General features: G+C 55.5%; 3 protein-coding genes across 3 annotated transcripts in view; 2 read left to right on the top strand and 1 right to left on the bottom strand.

The window, feature by feature from the left end:
- PTSG_13023 (uncharacterized protein) overlaps positions 1-1,645 on the top strand; it is a 3,479-nt gene extending 1,834 nt beyond the window's left edge. Inside the window, exons 4-6 of the mRNA XM_004988313.1 lie at positions 289-629; positions 966-1,221; positions 1,477-1,645. Of these exons, the coding sequence (XP_004988370.1) occupies positions 289-629; positions 966-1,208 (584 nt within the window). The 3' untranslated portion in view covers positions 1,209-1,221; positions 1,477-1,645. The remainder of the gene's footprint in view (positions 1-288; positions 630-965; positions 1,222-1,476) is intronic.
- Positions 1,646-1,785: 140 nt separating this feature from the next.
- Positions 1,786-7,420, top strand: PTSG_10318 (uncharacterized protein). Its single transcript, XM_004988312.1, has 5 exons — positions 1,786-2,175; positions 2,503-3,438; positions 3,625-5,100; positions 5,529-5,724; positions 5,999-7,420. Exons 2-5 carry the CDS (start codon positions 2,617-2,619, stop codon positions 7,081-7,083), a joined length of 3,579 nt encoding a protein of 1,192 aa, XP_004988369.1. The 5' UTR covers positions 1,786-2,175; positions 2,503-2,616; the 3' UTR covers positions 7,084-7,420.
- Positions 7,421-7,691: 271 nt separating this feature from the next.
- The window catches only part of PTSG_10317 (uncharacterized protein), a 9,726-nt gene continuing 3,614 nt past the window's right edge, over positions 7,692-13,803 (bottom strand). The window contains exons 8-22 of the mRNA XM_004988311.1: positions 13,326-13,430; positions 12,975-13,039; positions 12,585-12,655; positions 12,273-12,340; positions 11,438-11,636; positions 11,005-11,078; positions 10,579-10,728; positions 10,301-10,346; positions 9,872-9,971; positions 9,364-9,436; positions 9,042-9,158; positions 8,789-8,890; positions 8,472-8,574; positions 8,204-8,281; positions 7,692-7,935 (exon numbers count right to left, since the gene is read on the bottom strand). Of these exons, the coding sequence (XP_004988368.1) occupies positions 7,766-7,935; positions 8,204-8,281; positions 8,472-8,574; positions 8,789-8,890; positions 9,042-9,158; positions 9,364-9,436; positions 9,872-9,971; positions 10,301-10,346; positions 10,579-10,728; positions 11,005-11,078; positions 11,438-11,636; positions 12,273-12,340; positions 12,585-12,655; positions 12,975-13,039; positions 13,326-13,430 (1,521 nt within the window). The 3' untranslated portion in view covers positions 7,692-7,765. The remainder of the gene's footprint in view (positions 7,936-8,203; positions 8,282-8,471; positions 8,575-8,788; positions 8,891-9,041; positions 9,159-9,363; positions 9,437-9,871; positions 9,972-10,300; positions 10,347-10,578; positions 10,729-11,004; positions 11,079-11,437; positions 11,637-12,272; positions 12,341-12,584; positions 12,656-12,974; positions 13,040-13,325; positions 13,431-13,803) is intronic.

Below are 13,803 nucleotides of genomic sequence, written 5' to 3'. Positions count from 1 at the left end.
CATGTGCGTGTGCGCGCGCGCGTGTGTGTGTGTGTGCGTGTGTGTGTGTGTGTGTGTGTGTGTGTGTGTGTGTGTGTGTGTGTGTGTGTGTGTGTGTGTGTGTGTGTGTGTGTGTGTGTGTGTGTGTGTGATTGCGAGTGACGTGCGCAGATGCATGCGTCAACCCCCCCCCCCTTCCCACTGACACACTGACACACACACACTGACACACACGCAAACATACACACACACGCACACACATCCACCCCTCCCCCGCGCCCACCTCCTTCCTCCACCCAACAATGGCAGTGTCATCGAGCGACTGCCTGCCTGGTTTTGGCATGCAGCAGATTGGCCTGCTGCTGCTTCCGCGCGTGACCGCGCTCATGTACGGCGTTGACGGTGTGCAGCTGAGGCACATGCCGTGGAAGTATCTCCTCACGTGGCTCGTCGCGCCCCACAACGCCTACTTTCACTATGGGCTCGAAGCATACGGCCTGTCCCTGGGAACCATCCTGACCCACACCCTCCGTGTCACGGCAGCCGCGTTTGGGCCTGTCATGGATGCTGCCATTGTGCAAGCTTGCCTTGGTCTCGCTGGTATCACCCTCTCCCGCACCAACTACCAATACATCTACAGAACGCTTCCGGTGCGCGTGTGTTTGTGCGTGTATCTGTGGCTGTGTGCGTGTGTGCCTGTGTGTGTGTGCCTGTGTGCGTGCGTGTGTACATGTGCGTGTACGTGTGCGTGCGTGTGTACATGTGCCTGTGTATCTGTGGCTGTGTCAATGACGGTGTCTGTGCCTGTGCCTGTGCCTGTGCCTGTGTACCCCCCCCCTTCACACACACACGCGCGCGCGTCTGGCACCTCTCTCCATTCCCTACCTTCCCTGCTTTCTCTGACTGCTCATCGTCGTCAACGACACCACCCCATCCACCTCCCTCTCCCTCCCATACTCTTACCTTCTCCCCACCCCCCACTGCAGATGATTGCGCATGCGCTCAGCCTTGCTGCGCTGTTTCTCGACTACTATAGCGGCTGGTACATCAGTAGCATGCGTCTTATGCTTGCGCTACGGGATGCGTACATCGTCGTGGGTCCGGCCATTGCTCACGGCACATGGCAGCTGCTGCAGCCCTTCCTGGCACAGTTCATGCCACAGCAGCAGCAGCAGCAGCAGCAACAGCAGTCCGCGGGCGACCAGCCCTCTCACGAGCACGCGCAGTAGCAAGACAAGGAAGGTGTGTTGTGTGTGTGTGTGTGTGCGCGCGTGCGTGTGTGTGTTGTGTGTGTGTGCGCGTGCGTGTGTTGTGTGTGTGTGTGTGTGTTGTGTGTGTGTGTGTGTGTGTGTATGTGTGTGTGTGTGTGTGTGTATGTGTGTCATGTGACTGTGCTTGTTTTGCTTGTTTTGCTTTTTGTGTGACATGAACATGTAACGTGCTTGTCCTCGTTCCTTGTGCATGCTCACACGGCCCCATCCACCCACCATGAACAAGTCTTCCTGCCGTGGCCTGCTGTGAACAATTCAGGAGCTTCAAGTACAGAATCGCTGTTTCCAACCATGTTATTGCAAAGTGGCGGGAAGACAAAGCGCTGCCTTGATGATTTTGAACAATTTCCTCCCCATGACGTCATCATCATAATAAACGCCTGGCCTAGTGGTAACGGTCGTGCTTGTGCGCAATGAAACTTGCAAGCAACACACACACACACACACACACACACACACACACACACACACACACACACACACACACACACACACACATGTACACACATGTACACACACATACACACACATACACACACACATATACACACACACGGCTGACCACAACAAGCCCGTGACCACCACCTCCTGCCACTCAGACAAAGAGACAACAGCAAAAATGGCGCCCCCTTCCCACTCCAACAACTCATATCACCGCATTCCACTCCCAGCAGCATACTCCCTCCGCGCCCCTTTCACTGTGCCGCAACTCATTTAAACCCACCCCAAGCTACCCCAGCAACCCGCGTGGTTGAGCTTCGCAGTTTCCCACTGGTGTGGCATTTCCCCTCCCCACTGTTCCCTCCCACAGCCTCACGCAGACAGCCACCGCACACTTGATCCCTCGAGGCACAGGCCGCCTCTCCTGCTATTCTGCAGTTCGCAACCTTCTCTCCCGTTGGCTCAGTTGGGTTCCATTCCACAGGTCCGTTTCTGATCCACCCACAGAAACACCACCCCTGCCCCCTCGCATGCACATGCTTGACCACCCGCAGCGCGGCCGTCGTGCACACATGCATTGGCTGCTCACTCTACATCTAAAACTCGGAACCTCCCACTCACTTTCACTTGCCAACACCACCGCTACACAAATGCATTCACCGCAACACCAATGCATTCACGCATGCGCTTCCTCACCTTCCCAACCAATCATCACCAACACGATACCCAAACACGCACACACACACATACATACACACACACACACTGTCTGTCTGTCTGTCTGTCTCCTCCTGCTCCCCTCTCTCTGCAGCGATATACATTGTTACCACCACGCCAAGACCCCCCTCCTCTCTCCCAACCACCACAAGAGCTTCCGAACCTCAGTCAACGGCAGTGTAACGGTTCACGTTCAACGGGCAACACCATGGACATCGGCATTCACCGCAAGCCCTCGGCGCAGGCACACGCGAACCCCTGCAGACCAGCACCAGCAACCGCAGCGCCACTAGCTTCCCCTGCGCCCAGCTGCCCGTCATCCTCGCCATCATCATCACGATCCCCGTCACCATCATCCACATCCACAACTGACACTTGCGCCGCATCCACACCAGCACGGAACCTGGAACGAACGTGCTCCGCAGCATCCATTGCGTCTTCCGCTCCCTGCCCACCCTCCAATACCACTTCACGATCTGTGTCCCCAGCTTCCGTTGTTTCCAACGCCTGCCTTTCGTCTGCTTCCCGGTCCACATCTCCGTTCCACACGCACCACGGCAACAGCACCAGGCACGACACCCACACCAGCAACCACAAGCACAGGCTGTCACTCGCCGCACCCTTTGCGCCCATTGCGGAAGGGTTTGAGCCAGAGCACGAGTCTGCAAGCAACCTCAGCACCATCAGCAACAGCTCCTCAAGTGTCGTCTCAGACCCCGACAGCACCAACACAGGCAGCAGCAGCAACAACAACAACAACAGCACCAAGTTTGCTCCCATTCGTGAGCGTGGCGACGACGGCAACCAGACAGGCTCTGCCCCACTCTCCTTTGCACTCCCCAAGCTCAGCTGCCCCACCCCGCTGCCTTCGGTGCCCACGACACCGACCCTGTTTCGCATCATGTCAGCACCACACCCTGGCGAGAGCTCCTTCAACATGCCAACAACATCCACGACAGCCGGAGGCGTGACAATGACTTCAGCAGCGCCAACCGCCCTCAGCCCACTGGCTTTCCTCTCCTCAGATGAGGTGTGTGCGTGTGTGTGTGCGGTCGTGTGTGTGTATGTGTGCGTGCGTGCGTGCGTGCATGCGTGTGTGCCTGATGTGTCGTGCTTTGCGCGTTTGGCGTTTTCAATTCATTCGACATGCACATGGCATGCGCCTTGCTCCCAAGCATGTGCTCACCATACGCACGTACTACTGCCACGTACGTAGGATCTCGCGTGGCTGATGCAGACCGATGACACGTTCTTGTTTCCACCGGCCGTGACGGGCACGCAGCCAGGAACTACGGGCAAGCTGCTGGCAAGCGTGGAGGGCGAAGATGAGGCCAATGACCTCACCCTGAGCAGCTCAAGCCTGGATCTCTTTACAGGCGCAACAACGTTGGAGTCATCGCATGGGCGAGAGCACCATATTCAGCAGCACAACCACCACCACCACAGCAGCAGCAACAGCAGCAACAGCAGCAACAGCAGTAACAGCATTAACGACCACAAACATGCGTACCGTCAGTACCAACAGCAGCAACAGCAGCAGTACCACAACGCAAAGCATCAGCAGCAAGGCCAGGGCTACATCACCTCGCAAAAGTCGGCCGACACCATTCAAGCCCTCGCTGCAGATTTGCAGGCGTCGGTGGGACAGCCTGCCCTGAACCCTTGCCACCGTCAGCGCCAGTACCAGCAGCACTACCAGCATCAGCAGCAGCACATGGAAACAGCGCACATGTATCATGCTCACACCGACAATGGGGTGGGTCATAATAGCACCACTGCGTCACACGCCCACCAGCCCCATTTCCCCACACACAGCACCGAACCATCGGCGCCAGCAGCAGCAGCAGCAGCGGCAACAACAGCAACAACGGCAGCAGCAATGGACCACCCATATGAGCAAGCCCACACGCTACATGCAGGCCCCGTGCGCATGGCCTCACCTCTGCCAGCACCGTCAGCTCTGCTCGATCAGGCACCGCTTACGGATGCAGACTGGAGCTTTCTGCAGTCGAGCGTGTTTGACGACCTGCTCGCAACGCCGCCAGAGGGTGGCAACGGCAGCAACAGCGGCAGCGGCAACCAGCACCACAACGTCACCGGTGCAGATGGTGTACTGCCTCTCCCAATGTCGTTCCAACAACAACAGCAGCAGCACGACGCAGAAGCGTCGCATGCGCAAAACAGCACCGCCAATGGTTCTCGCTCACAGACAATCGCAGCAGCAGGCAGCACGAACAAGGGCACTGGCTCATCACCGTCATCATCATCATCATCATCATCATCATCGCGGCGCTCTCCAAGTAGGGGAGGGCGGCGTGCAAAGGCAGCACACGGTCGTCGCACCGCCAGCCCAAAGTCACAACACAAGCAGCACAGGCAGAAGCGAAACGCGCAGACTGTAGCTGGCAGCAGTGACAGGTGTCACGATGATGGAGAGCAGCCATGGCAGAAGAGGAGCAAGTACAGCACAAGCAGTTCCGCTGAGGGTGATGCTGCCATGGTAGATGATGATGGCTGCACCCGTCCCTCGCTCGATGACATGCAAGTGACGCCGGAGGAGAGGCAGCTCATCGCCAAGCTGCGCAGGAACGCACTGTGCGTGGTGTGCCAGGACAAGGCCAAGCAAGACAAGGACTACTGCAAGTCATGCTACGGCATGGTGTACAAGCACGCGCGAACCATGGTGGCCAAGGTGTGTTGAGATGGTGCATGTGGTGTTTTGTTTGTGGTGTGCATGGTTGTTTACTGTGCGTGTTTGCCATGCGATTGAATGTGCGTTTGTCAATGCGTGCGTGTGTATGTGTGTGCTTGTAACTGGGTGCTTGTATGTGAGTTGTATGTGCTTGTGCGTGTATGACGTGAGAATGTGCTGTCGTTTGTGTGTGTGTGTGTGTGTGTGTGTGTGTGTGTGTGTGTGTGTGTGTGTGTGTGTGTGTGTGTGTGTGTCGTTGTGTGTGTGTGTGCGCGCGCGTGTGTGTGTGCGTGTGTGTGTGTGTGTGTGGCACATTATGCAGCAGCTGCCATGTTGATGACACAAGTCCACCACGCTCACACCCACATTGCATCAACCTGGCACAACCTACACTCCGTCCGTTCCCACTTGTCTCCAAATGCAATCAGGAGTTGCGCCGCGGGATCAACTTTGCCGACTTTTCATCGCCGCAGGGCGTGGCCGCACACCTGCTTGCCCTGACCAAGACCACCAAGTTCAAGGGCTGCAGGTGCAGTGGGGAGTGCCCGCGAAGCGCCTTTCACAAGTCTGTGCACAAGAAATGCACAAAGTGTCGTCTTCTCGCCTGCTTCCGCCTCCTTCCCGGTGTGTAGACGGCAGCGTGTCAATGTACACGCACATGTGTACTCGTGTACACGTGTACACCTGTACATGCATAGTTGTGTGAAGGCGTGCGTACGTTTGTGCTGTGTCTGTGTGTGTTTATACGTGTTGGTGTGACGTGTTGCCACGCTCCCCCTGTTGCGCTTTCCACCAAAGCGCTCACACCAATCCTTCACGACCACGACCACGACCACATTCACCACCACCATCGCACTCACTCACACGAACATTCATGTTAACTGTTGTGTGCCGACAGATCTCGCGGATCGCCTGATGAAAGGTGCCATGGCGGCTGATTTGCAGCACGTGTTGGAAGTGACGGAGCACTCCAAGCGGGCGCACACACAGGCCGCCGCCGTGGGCGCCACTGCTGGCTCGGGCAGCAGCCGCAACAGCAGCAACAGCAGCAACAGCAGCAGCAACAGCACTCGCAAGGGGAAGCGCAGGCGCACTCGTTCCAATTCCACACGCAAGAGCACGCCAGCAAGTTCGCGTGCATCCTCAACGCGAACCACGCCCGTGAAAGGAGCAACGACTCCTTCCCGCTCACAGCGCAGCAGCAGCGGCCGTCACACACGTCAAACACATTCGTCATCCTCATCGCGTGACACTCGCAGCTCTGACGCCGCCGCCACGTCCACTAAGCTTGGTGCTGTGACAGCAACACCACCACCAACAACAACAACAACAGCAGCAGCAGCAACAAGTGCCCACGCCCCTGCTCCCTTGCCCACAGCCGCTTCAAGCACAGGTGCAGTGGCAGTACCACGACTGCATCGCAGCACGGCAACTCAGCGGTCGGTATCCGAGCCGCAGCTCAGCACGGGCGCGTTCTCGCTCGCTGTGCCGGCACCTGCCATGCCATCCTCCACCAGCATGCCTGCTGTCTCGACCATCGACGACGCGTGGGATGTGGCGCACGGTCTGATGGCATCGCACAAGGACCACCAGTTTGGTATGGGAAATTCTGTGGCGGTGACCGCGGTGCACACCCACCCCATCTCCACGTCGAATGCAAGCAGTCTTGGCCAATCCACCCACACCTTCCAGCCGCCGCCACCACCGGAGACAGTGGACCTGCAACTTCTAGGATCAGACAGCCACGCCCATGCTTCACACCACAGCACACCAGTCACTGCCCCGTCTCACCCTACTGGTGCTGGTGTTGGTGCTGGTGCTGGCGCTGGTGTCACATCCACGCACTCGCGCATGGCAACGACCACCACTTGTTCGTCATCGTCGACATCGTTGTTGCTGTCGCCATTCCGCTGGGCAGAGCCCCGCTTCCCGCCCGTTACAATCTCGCCAACACGGAGCCCACACACTACACATCTGCAATGAGTGGCTGCCCCTGTGTGTGTATGTGTGCGTGTGCGTGTGTGCGTGTGTGCGTGTGTGCGTGTGTGTGCGTGTGCGCGTGCATGTGTCGTTGTTGGCTGCTTAACTTGCCTAACTATCAATCTATCTGCGTTGCTTTGTGCCTGTTTGTGGTGTGTTTTGCGTGATGTCCATGTGTGGTGTGAACACGTCGCGCACGCGTGTGTGTACGTGTGTGCAGTGGACGCGCGACTGTTTGTTGCATCTGCATGTGCCTGTTGGTATTGATGGCTTGTTTCAATCCTCGACAGTTGTTTCGAGGAGGATATGCTTGCTCGATGCAATAAACGCTTGAAGAGTCTTCACTGAGCGGATGCGAGCGAACAAGTGAAGCATTGCGTGGCGGTGGCGATTGTGGTGGTGGAGGTGCTGCTGCAAAGAGTCGAGGTGGACTGACTCAATTGTGTGGAATAAACTTACTGGATCGGTGTTGTTTTAATTGCTCGCATACATGCACACACGACACACACTCGCACAATCAGAGTCAGGAAGGGATGTTTGAATGCCACCACGGTCATAGTCACGGTCACGGTCGCGGTCACACACACACACACACACACACACACACACACACACACACACACACACACACACAGGTCATCGAACGACAAGGTGGCAAACGGTTGATGAAGCAGCAGTCTTGCTCTTATCGCTTGCCTCTCGCTCTCCGCTGTTGTTGTTGTTGCTGCGGTTGACGTTGTTGCTGCTGCTTGGGCGTGTTCACGCCAACAACACGCTGGCCCTGCCGCGCTTGCAACGCGCGCCCTTGCTGGTTGTTGTTTGGTGCAAAGCCAACAACACGCCGTGGCTTTTGCACTGCGCGCAACAGTTGCAAACGTGGATGATGATGAGGATGTGGTGGGCAAATCATGAGGGTTTGATGAAGTGCGGGGTTTGGCAAAGAGTGATGGAGTGCTCTGAACAGTCAACCAGAAAAAATAAAAACAACCCCACGAAACAACCAAACACACACACACACACACACACACACACACACACACACACACACACACACACACACACACACACACACACACACAAGAAATGTCAAAACGAGGGAGTGAGATGAGCACGTGATTCCCACCTTGTTGGTGAGGTGTTGATTCCTGTGCTTGAATTTGCTGCAGTCGGTGTCGTCGCATGTCCTGTCGGAACTTCTTGCCTGCTCGTGCGTGCATGTGTGCGTGTGCATCAGTGTGTATGTGTGTGTGCGCGTGTGTGTTGGAGGCACAAGTCAGGACGGTGCAAGCACTAACAACAGTGCTTCGCCCCAAACAATCCAATCAACACGTGGCCATCAGCACCCATGCGCCAATGTCAATGCCAATGTCAAGGGCACGCCACGCCCTCACCGGCAAAGGCGAGGAACTTGTAGTCGTCGAGTTTGCGCATGGCGTAACCGAGATGCAGCAGACGAAACACGGCCGCCTCCTCGTGCGGCGAGCACTTGATCACCTGAATATGTGTGTTTGTGTGTGTGTGTGTGTGTGTGTGTGTTTGTATAAAGGGTTGCGGTTGGAGAGGCATGTGATTGATAGTGAAAAGGGGTGTACATGGATGGTTCGTGCTGGTGCAGGTCAACAACACCAGTGCACAACGTCAACAACAGAGAATGTGGAAAGAGCAGCTTCGTTCACACACACACGCACACACGCACACACAAACGCACCGTCTGCATGACATGATCTGGTGCTGCCGGGAAGAGCGTTTTCAAGCGATACAGGGCCTCGTTTGGCGCCGTGTCTGTCTGACGCTGCAACTCAACCACAACCTGAAGAAGCACACGTGCATGCGTGGTTTGAGAAGTTCGAGGGTGTTTGCGTGTGTGTCTGTCGTGCAGAACAGAGAGTAGGTAAACAATCAAACATACGACACGGTGATACATTTTGCAGAACTGCACGACGATAAACACACACACACACCTTGTTCTTCTGCCTGTCTCGCTTGACGTGACCACCACGTTTTGAGCGGCGGGCGAGCGTCTGCCAGAGCGATTTTCGCTCGTCTGTGTCCTTCTCTTTGATTACAATCCGCCCGCCCTGTCCACAGCCAGTGCATGTGCATGTGTGCATGCATGTGTGTGTGCGTGAGTGAGTGTGCATATGTGTGTGAATGCATAAGTGAGTGAGTGCTTCCACCCGTACGTGTGGACGATGTTGCACAATCCACACAGGCACACGGTCACCACAACCGCCACCACCCTCACCACCATCGCCAGCACCAGCACCACCACAGAACTGTCACCTGCTTGCGCGAGTAGGCCCTCATGATGAAGGCGCCAAGCGTGATGCCAACAAGCACCGCCCATGTGATGTACCTGTCCCCACAGAGTGATGTTGTTGATGATGATGATGATGATGATGATGATGATGATGATGATGATGATGATGATGATGATGATGATGATGATGATGATGATGATGATGATGATGACGACGACGATGATGATGATGATGATGATGGTGGTGGTGGTGGTGGTGGTGGTGGTGGTGGTGATGGTGATGATGATGATGGTGGTGGTGGTGGTGGTGGTGATGGTGATGGTGATGGTGATGATGATCATCATCATCATTATAGTGACGGTGGGTACAATTCAAACGCTCAGTGAACGCAGTGACCGTGCCGACGTGGTGACAATGACAGCAAGAAGGAAGCACATAGGTGATGGTGCCAACATCCATGACAATAAAGGGCACCGGGTCTCCATTGCATCATGTTTACGTGCTTGCAGGCAACGAATGGCGGGGCGTACCAGTGGGAGATGATCCAATCAAGTGTGGAGCCACTGAGGAAGATATCGAGGGGCGTGGCAGCCGACGATTCAAAACACGTCCCATCCGGCGTACACACCCCTGACAATATGCACGATGAGAAGGGAACGCATGTATTGTGTTTTGTGTGTGTTTTGTGTCGGGGTGTAAGTGTATGTGTTTTGTGCGTGTTTTGTGCGTGTGTCATGTGTGTGTGTGTGTGTGTGTGCGTGCGTGCGTGTGTCATGTGTATGACATGGGGTTAGAATATGGCAAACGCTGTGCGAAGGCGTTTCCATTGGCTTTGCTCTCTTTTCAACGAGAGAATCACCACGACCACCACAACAGTCACAATCTTCACCCATCCCCTCATCATCATCACCAACGACACCATCACGACAATCATCACCATCACCACAGCCCCGTCGCACCTTGGAAGTTGTTGCACGAGCGACCACTGGCGCGAAGGGCGGGCTCCTGCAGTGTCAAGTGATGCGTTGAGATGAAAGGGTGGTGCGTTGACGTGAGTTAAGGATTGGACCGAGGTGAGCAAGTGCTCGAGTGGGGTGAATGTGTGTGTGTGTGGCGAGAGGGGGGGGGTCAGCACAGGCACAAACAAACAAACAAGCACGCATGCACAAACAAGCACGCACGCACAAACAAGCACGCACGCACAAACAAACAAACACACACATACACAATTACACACCACTTCTGAGTTTGGCACGCCGTTCTTGGTGATGTTCATGCCATGTGGAGTTGTCGCATAGTCGATGGTGCTGTTGCACACGCCCTGCTGGAACTCACACGCCACATGGCACGCTTTGGCACCCGTCAGCGCGCACTGAATCGGTGTATACTGAAGTGGTGGTAGTGGGAGGGGGAGGAGGATGGGTGGCGACAAGGGTGACGACCATGTGAGCGGAGGTGATGCACAACACACAATCAACACATAAGTACGACACACACGTAAGTACGACACACACGTCCACACACATGCGCGCACACACACACACACATCCACACACATACGCGCACACACACACACACACACATCCACACACATGCGCACACACACACACACATCCACACACATGCGCGCACACCCATCACGCTTCCACCGGCGTGCACTCACAGCGGAAGTGTTAAATCCTGGAGAGGGCATCTGTCCAGCCACATCTGTCGATTGGTACTGCGAGCAGAGAGACCCTGAAGACGGAAGATTGACCACACAAGACAGACCGAAGTCATGTGGCGGTGGCGTTGAGGTGCATGGACAACGTGGGAGGATGGGCACAGCGAGCAGGTGTGCATGATAACAGTATGCAGACACACACACACGCAACATAGCAGTGCTTATCAGCGTACACAACAACAACAACAACAACAACAACAACAACAACAACAACAACAACAACAACAACAACAACAAACAACAACAACAACAACAACAACAACAACAACAACAAACAACAACAACAACAACAACAGAGTCGCACACATACACAACATACATTCATACATACACACACACACACAAATCGGACACACACACACGCAAATCGCACCAGCGCAGCCTTCGAGGACGCAGATGTTTGATCCCTCGTTGCAGGTTGTGCCGAGGGGTTTGTGGAAGGTGTAGTCGTTGTTGGCGTCAAGGATCACTTCGCACTGCGACACACTCGCGTCCCCGCGGCAGTTGGGTGGATCTGTGTCGTTGTGGTACGGGTAATGCACCTCCGGACACTGTCCAAGCAGTGTCGGGTCCTGGGTTTGGAGGGCGAAGTGGTCAACAAGAACAGGGGTGAACAAGGACAGGGGTGAACAAGGACAGGGGTGAACAAGGACAGGGGTGAACAAGGACAGGGGTGAACAAGGACAGGGGTGAACAAGGACAGGGGTGAACAAGGACAGGGGTGAACAAGGACAGGGGTGAACAAGGACAGGGGTGAACAAGGACAGGGGTGAACAAGGACAGGGGTGAACAAGGACAGGGGTGAACAAGGACAGGGGTGAACAAGGACAGGGGTGAACAAGGACAGGCGTAAGGGGCGGCAAGGAGGGGCCGCGGCGGGCGAGGTTAGAGGTGAGGGTTTCGGGTGAGGGTTTCGGGTACAAACAACGGAACAATGGGTTGGATGCGTGTGGTGGGCAGTGGGGTGGGGGTGGGTGAAAATGGTATGGGATATGTGGGGTGTGTTGATGCGAGCGTGGCGTGTGACGACAGCAGGAGGGATGGAGGAGGGGGAAGTGGTTGTCGCCACTTCAACGGCATTCGTGTGTTTGTGTCAAAGCAACAAGAAACAAACCGGTTGCCTCCCGTCAGCAACGCACACACACGCACACACACGCACACACACACACACACACACACACACACGTGTCTCGAATGCAGAATGGGACCTTGATGCAGTAGCGTTGGGTGTAGCAGTCTTGCTCCTCCGCACACACAATATCCGAAGTAATGTCCCCTGGTGAAGATGGTGAACAGGAAGAAGAAGATGAGTGAATGAATGAATGAATGAATGATGACGACGGGCGTGGTGGTAGCGGTGAAAGCGAGAAACGAGGCGTGTGTTTGGTGGGGTTAGGTTTTCAATACGCAGGCAGACACACACACACACACACACACACACACACACACACACACACACACACACATTCCCTCCCAATCTCCCCGAGCAACCGAAATGTTTGAACAGCTGTCACGCATACCTGGATTTGGAGTGACACCCATGTCAATACCAACGAGCTGGCAGTTGCTGCAGCAGGGGCCAGAGTTCTCGCTGTCGCCATCACGGTGGCGGTGGCGCAGTTATCGGTGTGGTGTACGTGATGATGGTAGTGATGGTAGTGATGGTAGTGATGGTAGTGATGGCAGTGCATTGAACAGCGAGTGTGTGTGAGCACACCGACTGAACATCTCTATGGTGCGAAGACGAATAGGTCATAGAGTTAGCTCCCCTCGCACAGGCACAGGTACACACACACACACACATGCACCCACCCCCACACACACATGCACACACCCACATGCACACACCCACATGCACACACACACAGGAACCTCTGCTCACATGCACACACACACACACACATACGCACCTGCATTGTGCGCCGTTGATGAGTTCGCAGTTTTCGTTGCAGCACGGGTCCTCCGCACACGCAGCCTGCAGGGCGACGTGAGAGGATGGTGACGGTGACACGTTGACACATTGATGTATTGGGGTGAGAGGAAGCAGACGATAGAGCGTTTGATGCACAGCCAGGTCACACACACACACGTGCAGAGAGATGCACGCGGACGATGCCACACGGCACAGCACAGGCAAAACCAAGACAAACCAAGGCGAGCAAGCACACATGACATGCAGCACTGACACCACCACCACCATCATCACCAGCACAGTCTCATGCAACACCAACACCAACACCACGCATCAAGATGCACCGCACCCCGCAGTCGCACTCCTCGTTGATTTCGAGAGCGCCGTTGCCGCAGAACGACGCCTGCGTCTCCGTGAAGCAGAAGCCGCCCGCACCGCTACCTGTGTTGATGCGCTGGTGATAGATGATGATGGTGGGACGAAAGGATGGGTGTTGCGTTCGTTGAGAATGCGAGGCGAAGAACTATCACACAGAGGTGCACACAGACACACAGACAGACACAGAGGTGCACACAGACACACAGACAGACACAGAGGTGCACACAGACACACAGACAGACACAGAGGTGCACACAGACACACAGACAGACACAGAGGTGCACACAGACACACAGACAGACACAGAGGTGCACACAGACACACAGACAGACACAGAGGTGCACACAGCCACACACAGCCACACACACACACACGAACACACACACACACACACACACACACACACGAACACACACACACACACACACACACGAACACACACACACACA

This window comes from Salpingoeca rosetta, assembly GCF_000188695.1.
Source record: "Salpingoeca rosetta unplaced genomic scaffold supercont1.36, whole genome shotgun sequence".
Classification (NCBI taxonomy): Eukaryota; class Choanoflagellata; order Craspedida; family Salpingoecidae; genus Salpingoeca; species Salpingoeca rosetta.
The sequence above is the reverse complement of the archived record's forward strand: the minus strand, read 5'-3'. Positions and strand labels throughout refer to the sequence as shown.